The sequence below is a fragment of the Mastigoproctus giganteus genome, chromosome 2 (genome assembly GCF_048544385.1).
Source record: "Mastigoproctus giganteus isolate SK-2022 chromosome 2, ASM4854438v1, whole genome shotgun sequence".
Classification (NCBI taxonomy): domain Eukaryota; kingdom Metazoa; phylum Arthropoda; class Arachnida; order Uropygi; family Thelyphonidae; genus Mastigoproctus; species Mastigoproctus giganteus.
The window spans coordinates 176404781-176430327 of NC_143576.1; the positions used below are offsets into that span (position 1 = coordinate 176404781).

The 25547-nt window shown below is 35.5% G+C and overlaps 1 protein-coding gene across 3 annotated transcripts in view; it reads left to right on the forward strand.

The window, feature by feature from the left end:
- The window catches only part of rngo (DNA damage inducible 1 homolog rngo), a 210460-nt gene extending 185442 nt beyond the window's left edge, over positions 1 to 25018 (forward strand). The window contains exon 8 of one of the 3 annotated variants that reach the window (XM_090368801.1): positions 24806 to 25018. In XM_090368801.1, the coding sequence (XP_090224927.1) occupies positions 24806 to 24822 (17 nt within the window). In that variant the 3' untranslated portion in view covers positions 24823 to 25018. Of the gene's footprint in view, positions 1 to 12044; positions 12135 to 24805 lie in introns of those variants that run through there. The other 2 variants (XM_090368800.1, XM_090368802.1) reach the window with 2 other exon arrangements.
- Positions 25019 to 25547: the final 529 nt, after the last annotated feature.

Here is a 25547-nt window from a genome sequence, read left to right on the forward strand (position 1 = left end):
ATTTTCAAAAATAATAAAAATCAAAATTTCTTTTAAAGGCAATTGGAAAACAAGAAAAATTATAAAAAAGATAAAATTGTCATTACTTATTATTTTTGCAGTGGTATCTAGTAATTTCTTTTATGTATGTATTATTTGATTCTCTTTTATTAATCAGTCTTCAGTCTTGTATAAGTCCACATTGTCTTGAATCATGTTTAAAGAGTACACCTTCCTATGCTGATTTATGCAACTATTGTAAATATAAAAATGTTATTAAAATATGTTTTTAAAGTTTCAAAGGTACATGCAAAATATCTGAACATACAAAAATTTTCTAAATTTCAGAAGAATCTGTACATACAAATAATTTATTCATTCTGCATTGAAAGAACTTTAAACATGCATGTCCATATTCTTTTGGCCCCTCATTTGGAAATACATATGTGCACACCTGCAAAGAGGGTTAGATACAGGTGAGTTTGCCACATATGGATAAGTCCCCTCTAACGAATAAATAATGGCAGGTTCTGTGGAGTGAGTTTTTTCATAATTTTGAAATTTTGTAAAAATAAACTTTTTACCTAATTTCTTTAAAATATGAATTTATTCTTTTGACATTATTGCCCAACACTAGAGTAAAAATTTTTTATCAAAAATCAAATCAGGATTTTTAAAAAAATAATAAAAAGTAAAACCCAGTGCTACTTCTTTTTCTGCAATAATATCCTCAACATCTCTTTATGTATCTCTTGATTCAGTTTATCAAATTCTAGGCCATAAATTATGATCTCTGATTTTCGAAACTGTTTTATGCTGCAGTCTGTTATAAACTGGCTATGATTAATTGAAAACACAGATCAGAGATGGTAGCACATACTAGAAAAATTGAGACAGTAAGTACATTAATGGACACATTGAAATGACCTTCAAAAAATAGATCCATACACTTAGTGATTGCTAAATTGAGACTACCCCATCTGTAATGGATGATGCTGGATAGCCTACAGTATAAAAAACCCAACAGCTTCATGTGCCATTGATTGATAATTTGCATCTGGTCGTGCAAGTCAAAGTGATAAAGTAGCAGTTATATGACACAGTAAAGATATCATGGAGTTTCAAAAGGACGTGATTGTGGGAGTTCATGTGTCGGGTGCTTCCATATTGGAAATGGCATGTCTTGTCAGTTGCTCACAGCCCACTTTGGGTAAAGGTGTACAATGAATGGTGTCAAATGGGTCAAACCACCTCCTTCCACCCTTGTGGCTAGCACAGTTCGTAGAATTGTCGTCCTCCCCCACACCGGGTGGAAATGACTAGAGTTTGAATCCTGTCAATGACGTGAGGAATTTTTATGGCCTTTTTCACAACTTGGCTGAGTTAGTTGGTCTCAGGCGAGAGTAGCATGGTTTTTTCTCCCAGAAAGTTGGGTTTTTCGTCCAGCAAAACAGAAAATCGACCTCAGAAACATGTAATTTACAGATAGTATACACATAGCAATATGGCCTTAGTTATTGACTCTCCTAAAACAATACTACAACAACAATCACCTCCCACCGACAAAACTGTAAAGGTTTATGCAAGATGGATAAACCTTTACAGTTTATGCAAGGTGGTTCATGGTGAGCGAAGGGTGTAGTGCATTGTATGGTCTCATTGGCAGGTCACTGTGTGACAGTTGACATCTCAGAACAAATGGGGGTGCAAGAACAATATCCCAAGAGATCTTTTCCTCATGCTGATCATTTTAGTCATTCTACCATTGTTGATGATGAATGCTGTGGCTTCAACAAAATGCTGAAAATGAGTATGCTGGTAGGATGAGTCCAAATACCTGATGCAACATACGGATGCCTTTGTGTGGCACAAGCAATAAGAGTCCTTGGACCCATCATGCATGGGGCCCACTATCCAGGTAGTTGATGGTTGCTTAATATGGGGCAGGTTTTGCTGGAAAGAACTGGGACTTCTGGTGTATCAACATTTCATTGGTGATTTTTGGCAGCTCTTAGAAGAGACTACGTGCATCCTGCCATGTTGCATTTTTTTCTCGGACAGAAATGGGATTTTTTTTTTCCAAGATGAAAATGTGCTGTGTTATCAGCCTTGCACTGTGCATGAGTGGTTCGAGGAACACAGTGAAGATATCAATATCATTATCAGCCATACGATGCAAGGAAGCCTCAGGCTTTTGCTGCACCAGGCAAAAAAAAAAAAAAATATTCTGAGTTACCCTGAGAGAGAGAGAGAGAGAGAGAGAGAGAGAGAATCACCAAAGAAAGAGAAGAATGATGATATCCAACTCCCTAGGTGTGCAAAGCCCATACTCACCAGATGTGAGCCCCTGGGGTTTCTCATCTTGAGTTTCCAAATTTGCCTGACCTCAATCCAATTGTGAACACCTGTGGGATGTTGTGGAATGGGAAGTGAGACTTATGGACATGCAACCGTCATCTCTTTTGACACTATAAATCCTTGCCAGCAGCATGTCTGCAGATCTCTATGGTGTCTTCAGATATCTAGTGGAGTCACTGCCTAGGCAAATAGCAGCGTTATCCGTGTGAAAAGTGGCCCAACACGGTTTTAGGTAGGTGGTCACTTTTCAGTGATCACCGAGTATATGTGTACTCCCCAGAGCCTACATTTAGAAATATAAAGCTGTGGATGTACTTTTGACAAGTTAAACAGCGAAGCTAAGAATTCACTTTGCTTTTCATTCTTGTTTTCCTCCCGATTTTTTAAATATTTTTTTTGTAATTTTTTTACTTAAAATACAAATAAACATTAATTCTAATGCATATGAAAAGAAAATTTATTTCTTACACCATGAGTATAACACTTGTTACTTCTGATCATAAATAAATTTTATCTTATATATATTCCAGTATTCATTCCCATTTTGGAACAGAGTTAAAAAAAAAAAAAAACAGAGAATAGTGAAACACACTATTAAGGCTAATGTAAAGCAGTTGGAAGAATCTTTGTATTTTGACTTTATGTTGAACTAAAACCAAAAGTTTAATCAAAGAGAGCATATGATTTATTTGCCTTTCTTTTACATCATTTTAACAAGTTTATTTTCCCACAGAATTATGACAGGTATCCCATAAGTTCAAAGCCTAAACAGGGAGGAATGTTTTTATATTCATGACATTAATATCATATGTAATCTTTTTTACATTAACATTGAAACAATTATTATTGGGTTAATGAGAACAATAATCAAACATTTGTAGAAGAAAAGTCTCATTCTACAAGCCAATCATGTATGGTGGGCACCTTGGGATACCTCTCCCCTTCATATTCCACTGTTAAAAAGTGGGCAGTTGAATTCAAGCATGGTTGAGAGCCAGTTGAAGATGATCTTTGTCATCTCAACTTAAAAAATCACCAACATCATTATGAGTGACTGCCAGTTGACAGTCTGACTGATTGCTGAGACTACAAACTTATCAAAAACAACAGTTGATCAAATTGTGACAGAATTTGAGGATGATAAAGGTTTATTCATACCAGGTTCCAAAACTTTTGATGCAATTTCAGATGTAATTGTCAAAAGAGAATTGTCTGTTCATAATGTAGGAGTTAAAAGGAACTCCTACGCTATTTCATAACAGTGGACAATTATAGCTCTACTACTTCTAACCTGTCTAAACAGTTGAACCCTCCCTCCCCTCTGGAGAATGCCAAGCTGTTCTTTCAGCTTGGAATATTATGTATCAGTCTTTGGTATTCTGAAAGGAGAAGGGGGGTGCTAGTTGACTTCCACCAAAAATTGCTAAACTATTATCAGAATGTTTTATTTCAATTTCCTGATTATGGCTGTAACCTACAAAGCATAGATTCCAGATTACTTCAGCATCCTCTTATTTACCAGGTTTGGTTACCCCCCCCCTTACAGTCATCAGTTTCCTAACCTTTAAAAAAAAAAATTTCACATATCTTTTGTCACTAGTGACAAGACTATTTGCAGTTGCAGGTGGCATTTCAAATGACATCCACAAAACGTTTTTTTTATGTGGCTGGGATAAAAGCACTTCAGCATTATTGGACACTTAATCCAAAGTGCTGAAATACTTTTGGAGTTGGACATTGTGGGGTGACCAAAACTAATCCTCCATATGTGTCCTTTCTTGGTTAGACTTAGAACTTTTAGGACAACCATTGTATCATGATCATTTCAACTGAAAAATTTGAAACAGTCATTTAATTATTAGATATCAGCAAATTGCTTTTCCTTAGCATCTAGCCAAAATTCTTCTTCCCCCCAAAGTTTTGAGTTGTAAACTGTTCATTCCTAAGAAAGATAAAAACAGTTTAAATGAGTGCAACTTAGTATAGCATTCTTCACCATATTACAATATACTTATGTTAATCTTTGTTTTGCATAAATTGACAAGCTGTAACGTACCCTGAAGTGATGTGATGCAATCAAATTCATTATTAATGTTGTGCATGATTGTATTGATATCAAGTTATTTTATTGGTTTAGGAATAATTAAGCAAATAAGTTTTATTAAAATTGTGATAAACTATGCTGAATAATGTTGCACAGCTTATGTGCAACATTATTCAACCATTCCTTAACTCTTCCATCATGCAGTATGATTGATGACTTTTGAGGTTATGATGAACATCGTGGCGTGATCCAATATTCCTTACATTTTGAGGGTACAGCTCTAAAACGGTGTTCGCAGGCTGGCCACTAGTTAGTTCACCAGACCAAACCTATTGGTAACTCTCTAGGCTTCCGGATCAGCTAGTGTATAATCTTGTTACCTCTACTCTGCCAGATAGTGACTGGAGGGAGTCCGATTAGTGTGTATGCGGGGAGCATTGTCGAGGCCACGTTATGTCAAGGATCTGTGTGTATTCTTACCCTATGTATGCCATATCCAAAAATTTCATTACTTCATACAGCATATCCCACCCACTTTTTCTTACTATTGAATACACCATGAATTGTCAAACTAATAGAGCAAGCTTATCTGTGAAAAGATCTAAACCTCCCAAGCACTTCCTAATTCCTTTCACAAATATACGTGGTCTCAATTCTAATCTCAATGATGTCCATTTCCACTTGAAGTCTGCCAAACCCCATGTACTTTTTTGACAGAATCTCAGTTATCGGTTGATTCAACTACTGCTCATCTCAGATGCCCAAATTATTCGCTGTATGATTCCTTTCGCCTCAAAGGTGGTACTTGTGCATATGTCCGTTCTTATATTCCCTGTCAGAGACTTGGCAATTTGGGATCTTCTCTGGCTTAAAATCTCTCTACCTCATTGCGTCAAATTCATCTATTGTCTCTACCATTCTCCCAATTCCACTAATGACTTGGATCTCTTTGACTTCCTCTCTTTGCAAATTGACTTTCTCCAGTCCAACTTCCTAACAGTGAGGTAATTTTCCTTGGTGATGTTAATGTTCACAACTCTAGCTGGCTTCCGTTTTCTAGTCACACCAACCCAGCTGGTCGAGATGCTGAGGCTTTTGCAATTACTAATGACCTTGCACAGATTGTTCATTTACCTACAAGAATACCGGATAATCCTAATCATACAGCCAATACGCTTGATCTTTTTCTCACAAACAACCCTTCTAAGTACATGGTTGAAGTGAGAGATCCTTTAGGCACTTCAGATCACAACTTGGTGATTGCTTCTTCTCCAATGGAACCTTTATCTCATGGCTATACCCGGCCTCATGTTGTTTGGCATTACAAGAATGCAAAATGGGATGACCTGCGAGACTTCTTTTCTTATTTTCCTTGGTCAGATTACTGTTTCAAAACTTCTGATGTCAACGTCTGCTCCGATCGTGTCAGTGAAATTATTCTTGCAGGAATGGAATCCTTTATCCCACACTCCACTTTAAAATCTCGTCCTTTAAGCTTTGGTTTTCCAATAAATGTGCTAAAGCTGTTCAAGAGAAGAATGTTGCATATCATAATTGGCTTGTTTCTAATTCTTCAGTTTCATTTTCTGCCTACACTTCAGCTCGCAACAATTGTAAAGCAGTTATTAATCAGTCTAAACGAGAGTTTGAATAGGCTAAGAGTAGAAAACTTGCTTCTTGCCCTGTTGGTAGCCGAGCAGTTTGGTCTCTTGCCAAAGCTATTGGCCGCAACTTTTGCCCATCTCTGCTCCCACCTCTGTCCAAACCAGATGGTTCTGTTGTCACTTCAGCCAAGGATAAAGCTGACCTGCTAGCATCCCATTTTTCTTACAACTCGTGTATTAATGATCTTGGTAAAACACCTCCCACCATTCCCAACACGCTCCATTCAATGCTTCCTATGGTCTTCCGTCAAAAGGATGTCAGAAGGAATTTGACAAATCTTGATGCTAAGAAAGCTCCAGGTCCTGATGGTATTTCTCCACTTGGTCTCAAAACCTGTGCTCCTGAACTTACTTCTATTCTTTGCCACCTTTTTTCACTTTCTTATTCCAAAGGTGTTTTTCCCTCTGCTTGGAAATTTGCTCATATCCAGCCAGTTCCTAAAAAGGGTAACAAATCCCTCCCATTCAATTATCGTCCCATTGCAATTACTTCTACTCTTTCTAAAGTAATGGAGAAATCAATTAACCACCAACTTTTAAAACTACCTAGGAACCTTCCGTCTCATCAACGATCGCCAGTATGGATTCCGTCAGTGTCGATCCACTGTTGATATTCTTGCTTATGTTACCCATTTATGGACTAATTCAATGGAAAAGTTCGGTGAAACACAAGTAGTTGCTCTTGACATCTCAGAAGCTTTCGATTGTGTTTGGCATAAAGGTCTTCTAAACAAGCTTCCATCATATGGTTTGCCAACTGTTTTTAGTAATTGGTTATCCAGTTTTCTTTGTGATCGCTCACTGAGGGTTATGGTAGATGGCTTTCTGTCTTCTAACTTCTCCACTAATGCCGGTGTGTCCCAAGGTTCAGTTCTTTCCCTCACTCTTTTCCTCTTGTATATTAATGACCTTCTTTCATTGACTGGAAATCCTATCCATAGTTTTGCCGATGATAGCACATTGCATTCCTCTTTCCATTTTGAGAAACCTTGTCCTGCTCAATCAGCTTCAATTTCTCGAAAATCTGCTGCCAGTTCCTTAAATGCCGATCTTCAGGTAATTCTCCAGCGGGGCAAAGACAACTTAGTTGATTTCAACCCTTCTAAAACTCAATCTTGTCTTATATCTTGCAAAAAGGATTCTTCTGCTCCTATGCTTATCTTTAGTGACACTCCGATTTCTAGGCAAAATGATATATCTCTTTTGGGGATTACCCTGACTTCTAATCTCTCTTGGCACAAGCACATTACAAATATTGCTTCCTCCGCATCTAAAAAATTTTGTTTTCTCTTTTGCTCTCGGCATTACTTTTCTTCCAAACAGCTGCTCACTCTGTATAAATCGCAAATCTGCCCTGCTATGGAATATTGTTCCCACATCTGGGGTGGTGCCCCCAAAACCTCTCTCAGGCTTCTTGATTCCATTCAGAAGAGGGTAGTTAGGTTAATTAATGATTCATCTCTAACAGAGTCTCTCCACTCGCTCTCTCATAGACGTACTGTTTCTGCTGCATGCCTCTTCTACAGATACTTCCATGGGCACTGTTCTTCTGAATTGGCTTCTATAATTCCCGCTCTCTCTTTCAAAACGGTCTGAACACGTGCTGCCACCAGCCAACATCCATTTACTGTCCAACTTCAAACTCAGAACCAACTTTTCATCTTCCATTCATTCAACTGCCGTTTTCTGGAACAACCTTCCTTCATACGTATTTCCTGAAAATTACAGTCTACAGAAGTTCAAGTTTAATGTCAACAAATATCTTCTTTCGTCTTCTCAACCTCCAACCCAAACACGGTACTAAGTACTATAGGTTCTAATACCTCTCGTGTTTGGGGTTTACATAAAAAAAAAAAAAAAAAAAAACTTAAATGTATAGTGTTTCCACAAATAATCACCATTATGAAAACCAGTCATGTTATCTGTCTATAAGTATGCTAAAAGTGCATCTTACTCTTTTCGTTAATGTAAAGAGGAATGGTTGTGTTTTTTTGCCTTAATAAATATCCACTTAACACTTTTTGTTGTCAATTGAATGGGGAACTATATTCAGACCTATGGCAAAAGTCAGCAATAATTTGTAGAGTAAGTAGTTCAGATAACAGTTGATTTCTGAGTTGAAATAAGCTTCCATCAGTCATTCTGTTGAACAGCAAATCATAACCTTTAGCAGCATGTAATTAAAGCATGCACTGCTTTCCCCAAACTGTCACATCTGTTCCTCTTTGATGACTGCACTGACATTTTTTACTTATGTTAAATTGTGGTAGTTCTTAGTTGAAAGCAGCTTGGATTAAGTCTGGTCCTTGTTTCCCTCTCCTTTAAAGTATTTCATCCATCTCTTGAAACTGCATGCTCATGTGAGCAACTCCATACACATGATGGAGTCACTCGTGTGTGTGTACAGCTAAACTGCTCTTTATCGTGAGTAGTCCACTCCCTGCATGATGATGAAGTAAAAGAAAAAAGAACGTGCATGTTTATTTTGTCAGAGCTGATTGTGAGAACTCTAGTGGAGGTCATGTGCAGGACCCAAAATTATAGATTTTACTATATTGAACACAAATGTATACAGGGTGTCTCAAAAATATTGGTACAAACGTTTAGGGGAGGTAGGTAACATCTAAAGGAATGTGAATCACATAGGAACCCATAACCGGAAACGTCACGGGAAAGTAGTAGCAGAGGCACAAGAAGCAGAAATGACACAAGACAGTAATTGGTGGCAAACATTTATTTGACATAATATTAACAATGGAGTACGAGATGGATGCATTTCATGATGTTACAAGAGATGCTCGAAGGTTCCACCATGAGATGCAATGCATGCGTGACACCAATGCAGCATGGATTGGTGGACACGGTCGAACACACCTGGAGTTTCTTTGACAGTGGCAGCAGCGCAGACGAGTCTCGCCACGAGATCCATTTCTGTCTCCACAGGCGATTCATACACAATAGATTTGAGGATCCCCCACAGAAAGAAATAAAGGCTCAATAAATCAGGTGAGCGTGGGGGCCAGGCAACGGGTCCACCAGGGCCAATCCATCAATGCCTAAAATGTCTGTTCAAATGGTCACAAACACACCTTCCATAATGGGCAGGCGCACCATCATGTTGAAACCAAATGTTGCGTCTCACATTTGCTGGAACATCATCAAGTAACCCTGGTAGAACTTGTTCAAGAAAGATCCAATATTTAGCGGAGTTCATGCAGGATGGTAACAGGTATGGGCCGACTAAGCAGTCACCGACAATACATGCCCGCACATTTATTGCGAAGCGATGTTATTCCACATGGGGGCGCACACACTGTGTGGGCCCTCTACTAATCCATACACTAGGTGCATGTCTGCCAGCTCACAGTTCGTATATCAATGCATGCTCTTCGTACGGCGACTACTGCTAGAATGAGTAAACCAGAAATTTTCCCTCTCGCGAACTGATGAACAGTGCCGTGTACCGACTTACGGTGACGTTTCCAGTTATGGGTTCCTATGCGATTCACATTCCTTTAGATGTTACGTACTTCCCCTAAATGTCTGTACCAATATTTTTGAGACACCCTGTATAATCTATATATATGATTTTCAGTATAGCCTTCATCTTTCTTCCAAATTTTAAACATATATTTACACTTCACAAGAGGATGGATAATGATATATCAATAAAATTATTTTATATTGATAGAGATGTTAACTGATATTGATTTCTGTTGGTTGACAACATACTTCAGTTGATTGATTTCATTGCATACTTACTCACTTCTATGGAAAGGAAATTGTCGTAACACATTTCCTTTCCATAAATTATTGAAATCTATTATTATATTTATACAAAGTAATTTCAGGTGAAAGAAACTGCACAAAAAAAAAAAAATAGTCTCATTTATGAGGTACGAAAGTTTATATTCTTTCTTTAAACACATTGTATGGCCAGGTAACTGCAGAACCCACGTGTTTGGAATCTGAATGAACAAGACAACTAAACTGCACCAGTCCACAGCCAATATGGATATATTTTACTCAAAAGTTGTTTTATGAAATAAACAAGCTGTATGATTATAATGTCCCTTATTTTGCATTCAATGATTAAATGATGATGAAATGTGTGATTGTTCACATTGTGTAAGACTAGGTATGAAGAAATTTTTTGTGAACCAAATGATTTGTTGCATATTTGCTTTTATATACAGTGTTAATTGTTAAGTGCCAAAAACATTATTGTAAGTTTTTGGCCAGTCTTTTCTTATGTAGTATTGAGCAAACTAGCATATATTGTGGAGGTACCTTCACTATGAGTTGCTTTGCATTGCATTACTCTAAAGCATACTGTGTCATCAAGGAACAGGTAGACAATGTGAAGACCTCAGCCACTCATTAACAAATATGAAGTACAATAGAGCACAAAAATAAAATTAAGTAACAAGTGATTGGTAAAGAGTGCTAAAAACATTATAGTAAGCAGTGCCCAAACTGTTCTTCTTACATAGCATTGAGCAAACATTCTCATATGTGAGATCAATGCACTGAAGAGCAAACTTAGTTTGCTCAATATAAGACAAATGGCTTTGGAATAGTCATTTGAAAACTGGCTCTTAGAATAGTATATTTTAACACTGTAGCACTCGTAGCTCCAATCACATAATGTACTTAATTTTATTTTTGTTCATCCACTTGCATCTCGTATATTGTGGATACTTCTAGTCTCTGGGTTGCTAAGGCCATCACGTTGCCTATCTGCTGTTCACTGATGAGACTTCAGTGTCAAAACTCAAGTCTGGGCAGTGGCAAACACTTTAAATAAAAGAGCAAAATGATTTTCCACTGGAGCAGTGCATTTTATTTAGGGAAGTGCAATACCAAGGCAACTTGTAGTGAAGGTGCAACCACCACATGAGATCAGTGCACTAAGTAGCAAACTTAGTTTGTTCAGTGCTGTGTAAGAAAAATGGCATTGTTCGCTACTTGCAATAGTGGTAATCGTAAATAGCGTTATGTATAATGGTAGCCTTTACATTCTTTTATAAATTATGGGTGAGGTTAGTTTGTTACAAACACACGCATTGCTCCAGGAGCTCTCCCCCTGGAGCAGTGTGTGTACAGTTGATTAAAAGTGTCTAATTACAATTGAATAAAAGCACACCTAATTCCATTAAAATTAGGCCCTTTTGTTCAGTAAGATACGATATGAATTAGGTGCCATTACAAGATTTTGCCTCAGGTGCCACAAATCCTAGTGCTGGCCTTATGTACATCATGACTACATATTATGTATGGTGTTATATTGTGTTTATATATGAATTTTATTTTAAATCAAAAGGTGGTTTATTGAGTGCTTTTAAGAACAGATTTGTCTTAAGTGTTATTTCAACTAAGAAGTATATATTTATTCTGTATACTTTACTTATGATTTATTTGGACATATACTTTCCTTCAGATGCACATCAAATATCATTTCAGTGCTGTATTTAGTCATTACTGTGCAGTGTTTCCCAAATGAAAAGGCAACATTTGAGTATGATTCAAAAAATTTATGAACTTGGAAATCCTACATAAGGTAGTGAATAAATGAACATACTTTTCATATGAGTTTTAAATTATTTGAATTTACAATGTTTAGCTTCTCTTTCCCTCCTACCGCCCATTGTCATTTTATATAAGTTACTGGTAGGCAGTTGCAATGAATATAAGCCACACAGATTACTTACCTAACCTTGGCAAACTTTGAGTTTGGTCAGCATGTTAATAGAAGCCTGGCTGTGTGTACAGTAAAGGATGGGTATGATTAAGCATCACTTTGGAGGCTCTTAGATAGGATATAAAGGGCATGAAATATTGTGTAGTGCAAATCATTGTTGATCAAATTTTTCTGTGGGGTAATTATTGCCAACAACGTGCTGAAAACATAAAATTGTATTGCCATTTGTTTCTTAGTAGCATTTCTTGAATGTTTACACTTCGTAATGGTATCCTTCTATCTTTCATCTCTGCTATAGTTTGAATGTTTCATTGAAAAACTCTGTCCATGATAAATTCACAACCAAATCACAAGGTTAGGTGAATGAGATGGCCAAGCAGTTGGGAAACTAAATAGCAGGAAATTGTTATATTGTGAAGCAGATATATTACTAGAAGAGCAGTGTTGTTTGAAAAACTCTATATGTAAGTTGAGTGCTTATTTGTTATTGGTAAGTTAAATAAGTACTTTTATGGCAACCTTTGAATGAAATTACTGAACACTTGTCTATATTTAAATTTAAATGGTTATTCTGAATCCCATTAAATAGTTTTAATCAATAAAGTTAAATACTTTATTGATATCCTATCCTATAAATCTTAACATTGTCTGCATAAGCCAAACTTTCAGTCTTGTCTGATTGTTCATATGTTTAAACACGTTGGAAGCATGCCATTTAAAAATATAATGAATGGCACAGGGCCTGACAAAGAGGAGTGCCCCTGACACTCCTCTTTGTATACAAAAACTTAGACAAGGACAAATCCTCAAATAGTTGTACTTTTGCCTTTCTATTAGAAACTTTTAAATAAGAAAAAAGAAGTTTAAAAGTTAGAAGCTAATAGTAAGAAAATTTTTAGTTAGAAAAGTTCTTGCAATTAACCATTTTCTGTTTACAGCAGACCTTCAAATAATGAAATCTAAACACCTTGTACTCCAGAAAAAAAATGTAAAAATAAACACATTTTTATTTATAAAAAAAACAAAAAAAACCTCCCACTATAACCATATAGGGTTGGTCTATCACAGTGTTCTTAAAATAGTCACCCTCCCAAGTGCTGAGTAAGCTGAACACAGTTTTGAAGAGAAGGTAAGACCTCTGTTCAGCCACTGGCCACTAAAATTTGAAAGCTTTCAGTTGTCAAAGGATTCTGTTAACATATTCATGACCATGCAGGGCTCAACATTAGTATATAAACAGAATGTAGGATTATGCAGAACTATAGAAAAATTTACATTAAGAGGAACTCTTAATATGGATGCTGAGCTGTTTACAGCATTTATCCATATTTATTTTTTCAGGAGAAAAAAAAATATTCAAAAATTGTTTATTTGTTAAAATATTGTACTGTTTATCTTATTGAGCTCTGTTCATATGCATGATGGTTTTAAATGATATTTGGAGAGTGACTGTTATTTATAATCTTTGTGCTGTTTTTTATTTGTGTCGTTTTGATGTGCTAGTAATAATTAACCATTTATAATTAATTCAATGTATATATAAATTTAATGTAAGGAAATTTAAGACTTAATTTTTGTGGATTAATTATTAGTGGATTGTGCAATGTCACGAGTTTAATTGATATCAGCAGATTTGTGATGTTAGTATCATATGAATGCAACACTAACAAGCAAGATAAAGACAGATATTTTCATCCTCATGTGGCACGAGGAGGAAAGTTTTTTGCACAATGGCCGTTCCAGAAGACTTTATTTTGGAATTTTTCCCCACTTGCCAGCTAACTTTTTCTGGGTTATGCTTAAATCTGTAACAAAAATTTTTGAGGTTTGCTGTTGAATGTTTACTTCTGGATGTGAAATCTTTCATTATATGAAAAATTTGAAAGTACAAGCAAGGCAGATTTCCAACCACTTGTTTGAAATTCTTTTTACGTATATGGCTCTTTCTCTCTATGGCGCTTCCATAGCCAGGTGGGCAGGAGCAGCAGTGCATAGCACACGCTTCTTGATTAGTCCGGGGTTCAAGCCCGTGACCACCAAATATGGAGGATGCGGAAAGGTCAGGGAATGATCACCGCATATCCCCAGAGCAGTATGGCCTTAGTTGCTAATGCTCCTAAAAACCAAAATTACTAACCAACTCTCTCTCTCTATGAAGAAATATGTAATAAAAGCCAAAATAACATTCTTACCTTTTTTGTAATATTTAAATGAGAGATGTTAATTTTTTAATATTGTTAGCCAGAGCACCCCCGTATAAACCCTTTCAAGAGTGAGCTTTCAAAATGTATTCGGACTCTGGATTTTAGTTAAGTAGTGCTGTGTGACGCAAGTTTCATGAAATTTTGAAAAAATACGAAAACCTTGTATATAAATGGCTTTAAAATATTAATTTGTTCTTTGTTTGATTTTGGTTACCCAACCTTAGATTGACATTGTCAAAATTAGAATATTAAAAAAATTCAAACATTTTTTTTATATATATATATATATATATATTTTTTTTTTTTTAAGTGAACTATAGTTATTCCACACACCACCTTAAAATCTCATCCTTCATCTGAATATTGGTTTTTTTTTTTTTTTTCAATATATGTTCTAAGGCTGTTGCATATCAGAATTGGCTTTCATCCAAATCTCCAGGTTCATTTGATGCCTACTAAACTTGCAACAATTGTAAAGAAGTTATTAATTAGTCCAAACTATATTTTGAACAGGCTAAATTTAGAAAATTTGCTTCTTGTCCAAACAGTAGTTGTGCATTCTGGTCTCATTCTAAAGCTAATGGTTGCAACTTTTGCCCATCTATGCTCCCACCATCTATTAAAATCTGATGGATCTATTTCCTCCTCTGCTAAAGATAAAGCCAACTGACTAGCATCTTACTTTTCTTCTAATTCTTGTATTGACAATCGTGTAAAACACTTCCTCCCATTCCAGGTACACTTCACTCAATGACTTCTGTGGTTGTCTGTCAAAAGGATGCCAGAAGAATTTTAAACAATCTTGATAGTAAGAAACCTCAGAGTCCTGATGACTTTTCTCCATTTCTTCTCAAAACTTGTGCTCCTATTCTGTTTTGCTACACTTTCTTATTCCAATTGTGTTTTTTCTTTTGCCTGGATTTTTGCCTATATCTAGCCAGTTCCTAAAAAGGGTGCTTGCTACGTGGATGAGTGACCAAAATAAAAAACGCATTAACATTAGCCTAGCACACAAGTGCGAGAGAAAGCTTTGTAGCCTTTATGATGATTTAAAAGAACATGAGGATGGCTAAGTTAGCCTTTTTTGGCAAGTTCAGGATGATTTGTGAATTTTCATCAACGGTATGGTTTTCATAATGTGAAAACCATATGCTTTGTATGCATTGTTCTCACCTCTGGCCTTTAGGCAATTTAGGTAATTAGAAAGCATGAATGGGATTACCGTTTCACAATGTTAGTGGTGTCCATAAAACCTATGCAGTCACATACCAAGAAGTCGCACTCGTCAATCTGCTTTCCATAGCCTGTCAGAGGATTAAGATTCCCAACATGGATGATAGCCTCTGGTCAACCTGTGTTGTGGTTCCCCTTTACTTTGACAAACAGGCATATGTTTTTTGGAGAAGTGATCCACGCCTTTCAGTAAATTTCTACTGTCTATGTTTACTTGGTCACAGTAGCTGAATATTCGTATGATTCTGACACTTTGCACAGTATTCAAACAACTAGTGACAATAGCAACATAGAGGTGGGGATTGAGGCAACTAAGATATATAAACTTTACGAAGATGAAATGTTGGCAGATTTTGAAACTTTGTCGAGCTTTTCACTGTGTAGAAAATGTTCTAAAATATGGCATACAGGCAATAATAAAAAAAAAAATAAATAAACTATTATCAATCTCCAAAAAACTAGTGCGAATTAAGGATGATTGCTAAAGAACTTGATGTGGAAACTATAAAAGATTGGTCATGGGTTCAGGCCACGATGGGCAGCTTGTAGCTTGCGGATGGAAATTGCGGGTTGGAGGAATTATCCCGCTTTTTGCAAACATTTTGAATCAGAAGTTAAATATTCAGGATTATTAAATCAACTTTAAAATTTGGAATTTCTTAAAAATTTAGCACTAATGATTGACATCCTACAGGAACTCTCTTACCATTCAGAAGCTTTACAGAGTCACAATGGTAAAAGCATATAAATTAATAATTCAAACTATCAATGCTATTGCTAATTTGAAAAATTATGAAGCTAAAATTGAGAGCATGTTGAAGGGGAAAGAATTTGAAGGATTCAAAATCGAAAGCAAAAAAATTACCTCGTGACAGGTTATTAAATGCATTGTTTTATCCTTAAAGGATAAGTTATTAAAATTAAATAAAGAAAATGACGATACCATTGAAATAAATTTTAAACATATGACACTCAAAATCGTGGAATTGGAAAGAACTTTCATCTCGGGGGCAAGATGGTGAAAACTGAATAAGAAATTTGTTTTCTGATGAAATAAAAATTAATGATTTTAGAGATTTTGTCAAAGACAGTTTATCTTTAAAATTGAGTGAAATTCCCTTTTCAATTAAGAAAACAAAAATATCTTTGAAACCATTGTGATTAGCTGTGCTGAAGCTAAGTGAGCTTTCAGCGTAATGAATAATATTGTGACAATTAAACACATTGCACTGTATGATGACCATACATCAAAATGGAAAACCATTGGTTAAGTTTGATCCAGATCGTTATGTCAAATCATTCCTCTGTAATCATCGCTCAGCTATTGAGCAAAGCAGAAGATCGACAGCAAATTAATAAAGAAGTAAATTGGCAATTTTTAGAATAAATATTTCTTGCATATTTGGGAAATAATTTTTTTTCATGTAATCTGAATTTTTGTGTACTTTTTCTAGAAAGTGTTTTTTTATTTAATATTTGTTTTCATATTGTGGAATGTTTTATGATAGTTTTTATGTTATTTGTGATATGGGAAATATTTCATGTTATTTTTTATTTGCAATATTAAAATTTTATCATGAAAAAATTGTATCCATTATAAATAATAAATAAATTTTCTCTTTATACTCCAAGACGACCAAACAGTCTGAGGAGTTCACAAGATAGACAGAATATAAGAAACAGCTTTTTATTTCCCTAGTTGTTAAAAAAAAAAAAAAAAAAAGAAAAAAGAAAAAAGTTGCACGTGCAGTAGATGGTTTATGCGAAACATCCTTTGCATTTCTTTTAGGTATTTTGATTTGTATATATTGATTATGAATTAAAAGAGCTTTTTTACTGTAAATATTTTATTGATCATTCACAGATTTTCATAATTTCCAGAAGACAAGATACAATGGATTTATGAAAACTAAAGTAAGAGATGTGTACTTGTGAGTGCAACATATCTAAATATCTCTGGAAAACAGCACCGATTGATGTGTACCTATCTTGTAGTTGAAACGGCATATGCAGCTGTTAGGGGCACCTAACAATGGCATGTAATGAAAATGCGTGACTTACTGCAATAGTAACTTCAGGAAGCATGATTGTCACGTCATATTATTCAAAAATTCTAAAAATTTAGAACTCCAGACACTTGTATCCAATTATCATCGTAAGTCAAGGCATGACGACCAGGTTTTTAAGTTTTTTTTTAGATAGACCTAGGAACAGTTTTCACATTCACTTATACACATGGATAAGGGGGGTAATAAGCCACATCTGTCCACCTCCTAAATCCACCTATGACTCGAGATATCATACTAGTCACGAAAATTGCGTCACGTGCTCTAATCACACTACTAGTAGTGTGAGCGTGGGAAGCGCCTCTAGTGGAAACTGCGGATGATGTCACTTCTGTGACAGATCAAATTTACTGGGGAGAAAGTCGGAAAAATTGCGAGCCCATTGTTAAAATATTCACAGCTCACCACTGGGAGTGCATGTCCAAACAGATATTCAACCTTGATGAAACAGGTTTATATTGGGGGAAAAAATGCCTAATCACACTTATTTCCATTTCTGAAAAGACTGTGCCTGGCTTTAAGGCTGTGAAAGATCAGCTGACACTTCTATTTGGTGCTAATATGAAGGGTCATAAACTGAAACCTGTGTGCATTTATCACTATAAAAACCTTTGTGCCCTTAAAGGTTGTGACAAGTCACCTGTGTACTAGTACTCAAACCCTAAAGGGTGGATGACTGCTGTTATTTTTAGAAGTTGTCTTTGATCTTAGTTACGACCAGAATTGGAATTGTATTGCAAGGTAGAAGGGATTCCGTTCAACAAATTACAAAGAACAAAAAATACAGAGAATCTTATTTTTGATAATGCCACAAGCCATCCACCTAGTATTGTTGATGTCTCTTCCAATATGAATATTTTATTCCTGGCAAATACAACCTCAGTGGACCAACATGTAATTAAATCTTTTAAGGCTCAGTAAGGCTGATATAATTGACAAGACTGACTACGAACAGATGAGTGTGTAGCAATATTGGCACGGGAAGTTCCATGTAACTGTATTCAAAGTTCATGGCATAAGTTACTTGTAGATCTTAACAACTCCTTCAATGACTCTGATACCTATGCAGACACGTGCATGAAATTCTCTGAACCAATCTGAAATGGAAGTAACTGATGTCGATTTTAATTGATTTGCATCATTAAGAATTGTCAAATGAAGATCTGTTTGCACTGGAGGCCTCACATTCAAGAGGAGTCAACAGCGAGTGAATGCCCAGAGGTTAAAGAAGAACGGAACCTGACAGTGAGAGGAATATCGAAAGCATTAAATCTTATAGATGAAGTATTAAATCTGTTAGCTGATGAAGACCCTAATCTTGAACAAACCTCTAAAGTGCAATATAGAGTTATGCTAGAACTTGGTTGCCACCATGAGTTATTGCGTGAAAAGAGGTAACGGGCAAAGCAACTAACTCTGGATTCCTTTTTCAAGCACCCAAGGAAGCAGTCAAGTGAACCCTCCACCTCCTTAAACCCTCAGGTTAGCGTAACACCCCCACCCCCCACTGATCTTGTCTGAATCTGAGGGAATGGAATCTGACCATGATGATCCCTCTCATCAGTCTGCCTAAGGCAACCCTCCACTCCAATCTCTCTTTTTCAATTGTTTGTGTTGCACCGTATACGTTGGTTATAGGGAGCATACTTTTTCTTACTCTGCAAAAAAAAAAAAAAAAAAGTAAACCAATAAAGATGAATGAATCTCTTCTAATGAATCTAACCAATAAGGTTGAATGAATGCTCATTATTATTATTATTATTATTAGCCATAGGGTGCAAGGAAACCTGAGGCTTATGCTGCACCAGCCAAAAAAAAAAAAAATCCCGTGTTACCTTGAGAGAGAGAGAGAGAGAGAGAGTGTGTCAGAAGTAGAAGGAAATCATCAAGAAAGCAAGAAAGAGAAGAATGATGATGTCCAGCTCAGGACCCTGGGATTGCCAAGCCCATACTCACCAGATGTGAGCCCCTGGGGTAATATATTCTTTAGATTGCACAGTCTTCAAACCAAAGAAAGCAAATGGTACGAGTATGCACCGGTAAGAATAATGGTACTTGTATGTACCGGTAAGCTAAGTTACCAGTAGGGGTAACTTAGCTAGATGCAAGACTTGCTCTCATAGGGGAATTTAAATCGTGCAAGACATTCTGGAACTTAACCCTTGTGTAAATTAAGAAGCCACTGTATTTCCATAAATTCAATCTGCCATACTTATGGGGGGGAAAAAATTGTTGCTGTTCAGTGTTATCAGCATGGGAGAAATTATGCTTTGTATCCCAGACTGGTAAAAAAATAAATGTAAAGTGCTACTCCCCCTGGTGTGGAGGGAGCAATCAGTCATGTAACTAACCAATCATATAACTAATGTTTTTGCATAATTAATTGAAGGATGGAGGAAAGGACAGGAAGTCACTGAGTATCTTGATATCCCATCAGCCAGTTAGCTACAGTGAAGAGCTGTCTATTTCTGTTCCTCCATAAACCAGATCATTGGAAAAAGAAAACACAGATGACCCAGTGGAAATGCCCATTCAAGCTCTGAACCAGAATATGAATTCCCAGACCCAAACATGCCTCATCTTATAACTCAAAGTGAATTAAATGACCTTGTGCCAGATTTAATTATACCTAAGGCAGATACAAGTATATCTCTTTCATAAAATGAGCTTTCTTCATATTTTGCTGCAGAAGATTTACTTTACTACTGGTGGTGATGTTGGACTGCTTGATGCTCTCAAAAGAAAACATAAGCCAGAAGAATGGAGGCTTTCATTTACTATTCAAATTAAGTCCAAAATTCATGCTACTTCACAGTGGAAACATACATCCAGTTATTACAATTGGTGATGCTGTCCATATGAAAGAATCCAAGCACATGAAACTTCTCTTTAGGCAAGTATACAGTGTGATAAAGATAAGTGGCATGTCCACAGATATTTCACGGCTATCAGGATCACTTTAAGTCTACAATCTGCTGTACAAAATATTGTTACTTTTTTGTAGAGTGGGGCAGTCTAGTCAAAACCATTCATTACAAAACTAAGATTTTGCAGTCTCGCATGAATCTTGTGCCTGGAAAAAAAATTGTCACCTATAAGTAAAGTGACCAGACGTCCCAGATTATGTGGAACAGTCCTGGATTTCAGTCATTTGCCCCACACCGCAAACTGTCTCGGAAAATCTTCCGGATTGGACATGTAGCCTCCATAACCAATGGTACAACGGAAAGAATTTTTTCGGTAGTAAATAAGTTGTGGGCGTCAACAAAAACACAGCTGACCATAGAAACACTGAAAGCAATACTACAAGTTAAGTGCAATTTTGCTAATTCTTGTGAAGAATTTTATGAAGAAATGGCAAATAATGAAGAATTTTTAAGAAAAATTCACTCTGTAAAATATATTTAATTATATTATTTAATTTCTCTTGTTTTTATTGTTAAAAGAAGTATGTATTATTATTATTATTGCCCTTTTATATTATTTCTCCCTGATTGAGGTTCCACCTCGTTATGTCTGGGGTTACTATTGGTCAAGGAACTCTGACTATCCTACAGATGTTCAGGTTGTGACTTTCTGGAGTTCCTAGTAGGTGTTTGCTGGGATTCCTGTTGCTGCTAGGCTGTTATGTAGGGTCTTTGGCACTATATCAGTGGTTGATGCAGTGATTGGAATGGTCGTTACTTGTTACATATGCCACATCTCTTTGATCTCCTCTCTTAGGTTCATGTACTTCCTGATTTTTTTTTTTCCCCCATGGGTTTTCTGCAGGTTGCCAGTGTTGGGTACCGCTATGTCAATCAGAGAGGTGGTCTTTTCCTTCTTATCCACAAGGGTTATGTCCGGTCTGATGTGTGGGATTGTCTTATCCGTTATTATGGCGTGGTCCCAGTACAGCTTGTGGGTTGGGGTCTCTAGAACTGCCTGGGATTTGTACTCGTAGTACGGTACACTTTCTTTGATCAACTGGTATTTTCTTGCTAACTTCTGATGTATTATCCTGCCTACCTGGTTATGTCTATGAGTGTACTCAGTCTGGGTGATCACCTTGCATCCTGTGGTAATGTGTTGGATCGTTTGAGCATTGTCAACATGTGTCATCATTCACTCTGGCCTCCTCGGCGATGTATTTTCTATAGATTCTGGTGTTGATTACCTGGTCTTGGATGGTGAACATGAATCTTTCAGTCTCAAGGAAGAGTGTCCTGCTTGTGAGTGTGGAAGCAATTTTATCTATGTGATCTTTATGGAGATTATTGTAGTGTCTGCTATGGAGTGTCTTCTTTGTCCATCTTTCTAGCTTCATTTGTGCTTTCTGGATGGTAAGGGACTCCTTGCTTAGGTTGAGTGGGGTTATACAGCTTGTCTATCTTCCTTATGGCCTGGTGGAGTGCTATTATTATTATTTCACAGAAAAACAACCTTTTTTTTTCACTAAACAAAAATGAAAATCGATTTTAAAAACATGACCCCTCTAATAAGTGTTTTTCCCCCTTCTAATTACAATTATTTTTCTCAGTTCACATCCTTCATGCAACCCTCGGTTCATTAGTAGCGTAACATGAAGGGTACCATATACTGAATTTCAGCCTTTCTGGGAAAAAATAAAATAAATATATATATACACACACACACACACACACACACACACACACACACTATATATATAATTTTTTTTTTTTAAGAAGTTTAATATTTTATTTTATAAGTTTAGATCAAAGAAGTCAATGTATTTAATTTATATTTTGTATGTGAATATTTTTATATATAAAAAATTTAAAAAAACGTGTATATTATTTCTAGGGGGGGTTGAAAAACTCCCCCTCCCCCGAGATGTCCTGCATTAAAATGCTAATGATCTGGTCACTTTACCTATAAGGGACTAGTTGATCAAGCAAACACATTTTTACTATCACTTCATTATAGTTAAGTCTAAAGAATTTTTTTAAAAGTTGTGAACTGGGATGGAAACAGTTTCCAATATTTGAAACTAAAGTTTTCACATATTAGTGATGACAGAATCAAAGATTCTGTATTTGTCAGACCACAGTTGAACAGTTTTACTGAGAGATGAACATTTTGAAAAAGAGTTAAATCCTTTGGAACTGGAGCTTGAAAATCCTTCATGAAATTTTGTGAACATTTTTTGGCAATAAGAGCAGACAATCATAAAATCTTGATTGACAGGTTATTACAAGCTTCTCAAAATCTGTTGCAATATGTACTTCAAATATTTCCTCCATTCCTGTTTAGACTTTATCATATAACCTTGGAGACATTAGTGATCACATTGATTGATTTCATCAAGGTATTGCTACCATGGAGAAATAGCAGTTCCTCAGTAATGTGGAAGCCAAGTGTGTTTATAAGACTGTTGCTGGACAGTGTCAATCAGGGATCATTAAAACAGCATAAAAAACTTCATTTTTTATGCTGTTTATTGTAATACAGTACTTTTTAAAATTTAATTAAAAATTCCATAAACTACATTCTTCTCTAAATCTCAATATCCAACTTCAGATTTGTATTCAGCTCATCAAAATCAATGAGATGAACAATATTTCTGGTGGGGAGGAGTCAAAAGGTTAAAATTTGTTATTCAATGTAACATAAACACTAATGCTAAAATTAAATCTTTATTGCCAAGGATATACATACAAAATTAATTTTTATTAAAATAAACCTCTTAATTTGCATAAAAGCATTTGCTTTTTTACACACTAAATTTAGGTATTTAGTATTTAATATTCATTAAAAGATTTCTGCTTGAAATATTTTAGTAAATTTTAATATCCAAATGCACATTGAAGGAATATGTTTGCAATGATAATGTGTTCAAAACGCAACCCATTATGTTTGAGTAATCTGTTATCTGAAGCTTCAGAGTTACTGTTGGTATGGTGATATGGTAGATTCTAAAATCAGAAACTTATAGCATGAACATTGATAATGATATCTGCTTAAAATTTTTATATTTAGTTAAGTACACATTTGTGAGATGCTATGACAGTATTGTTTTCAAAAACTTGTTTTGGTAAAAATAAATAAATAAAGGGCGATTGAATATAGTGTTTTCTTCTTTGTAGCATTGAATGATCAATGTTTTAATGCCACTGAGATGCTAGTAAATGAGAAAAACAGTGGCCATAGGCATGATGGTAGCTAATTGAAATTGTTTTCAGAAAAACTATAAGTAATTTACACATGCAATTACCTTTTGAAGATAAAAATTACTTCAGGTAAATAATAGTGTTCAACTAGTTTCCCCTTTGCCATAAATTAATTTACAACTATTTCTGAATAGTTAGATCTAGCAGCCTTTTAAGTTTGACCTCCAGTTCTGTTGTTTATTTGCTAATTATCAAGTAAATGTTGGATTTTTAACAGAGAAAGGAAAGAAAACGTTATTGGAAGGTGTTGTAATTACAGCTTGGTGAACAACCTGATTAAAGAGCGGCAGATCTCAACACACTTGTTACTACTAGTTAACTTGCATAGTTCTTTGATGAGAATGGACATGGCACAAGGTGGCATAAGTTGCCTGTATGCCATGAAAGTTCAAATCAAGCTTGGGCAGGATGCAACTTGGGGGGGGGGGGATAAAAAGTACAGTAACAAACCAGTGATGAAACTGCACAGTGATGAACAACAAACTGAATCTGATCCTGTTAAATGTGCAGTTTTTTTTAGTTGGCAGATTTAGATATCCTCTTTCGCAATAAAGATAAAGCAGTAATATCTACAGCGTTGAGAAAATTAAACTTTCTCCATTTCAAAAATTTATCCATTTGATAGTTCTTTAATTTCTGTTATACTGAATCAGTTCTTAATGTTAACTGTATGTACAAACCATTGATCAAACCACACCTGTGGTGAGTAACAGACTGTGTATAGATCCTGTTGATTGAATGTGTAGTTAATAAACAGATACAGATATCCACTGACTCCATGGGTGAGAAAATCTCGGTACTTCATTTCAAAAGTTTATCCATTCAAAAAGTTCTTCAGTTTGTCACAGTTAATCAAGTCTTAACATTAAATGTACATACAAGCATGCCTGATTCAAAATAAATTGGTTGTACTTTCATATTTACCAGAACATAATTGATTACAATGATTATATATAAGAATACAAAAAGAGTTGGAACTTGTCAAAGTAGCTGAAAGAGTTTTGTTTAAAAAAAAGGCTGCCAAACTTAAATGTTGTGACAAAGATTTTGCTAAATTTTTGTTTTTTAATGTTTTATCCATCTGTATACATGTCAACTACTACAGAGTTTGTAGTTTCTGGTTTGTCTTTGCCGTACTAAACTGTGGTCACATGTCCATAAACTGCAGATGTTTGAAACAGTGACTTTCAACAAGAGCAGCACAGCCCACTCAGGAATTTAATCACTGGAAGCTGTGAGTCCTTTTTGTTAAGGAAGTTGGGTGGGGCTCACTTTTTAATCAGTTTATTCTTTACTACTTTTAACATTGCATTTATACTTTTATTTTATGAGTTTTAATACAATGGTTTTTTAGTTTACACAGTCTATTTTATTGAATTCTTTTAGTTTCATCTATGTTTTGACTTGGAGCAGCCAAGTTTATTGCAGAGTTATGAAATAGAAATATTTTTTATATCACCAAAGAATTTTCTTTTCTCATCGCTGGAAAGGAGCAGAATTATTGATAATGGAAGATCTAGCATCATAAAGGTTGGTCAAGGTTTCATTATTGTAGTGGTGCAGATTCTAACCAAAAAAAGAAAGCTGACGTATGTGTGAGGCAGAGACAAGTGATTGCTATTTATAATTGACTCAGTAATGTTAAATGTGATTTCGTTGAAATGTTGATATTTCTATAAGTAATAAAAACTTTATCTAATAAATTTAGATGCATAAAATGTTTTAATGTATATATCTGTAAAAACTCTGTATTTACCAGTAAAATTTATCAAAATTTGTCTTTTATAGTTTTACTTTTCTGTGTGAATTTCACCCAAATTGTGTTGTTTTTCAAATGCAGGCTCACTGCATTTTTAAGGCCATAAACATTATCATTAATCTTTTGACAACGTTGGAAGCCTTCTGTCTCATACAAGGAAGTCATCTCCTTGACCAAACACTTGATCTTGTCTAAAATAATTTGAGCTTTCTCAAGACAGTGCTCATGAAGTTTTCACTATTCACATTTTTGTGCCTATTATCAGTGAGATTACAAATGTTATTGCCTTATTTTAAAGATAGCATTCATGCCTAAGTTATAAATGCAAGGGGCATTTTCAAATGTCTAGGGACACAATGTTCCCTGTAT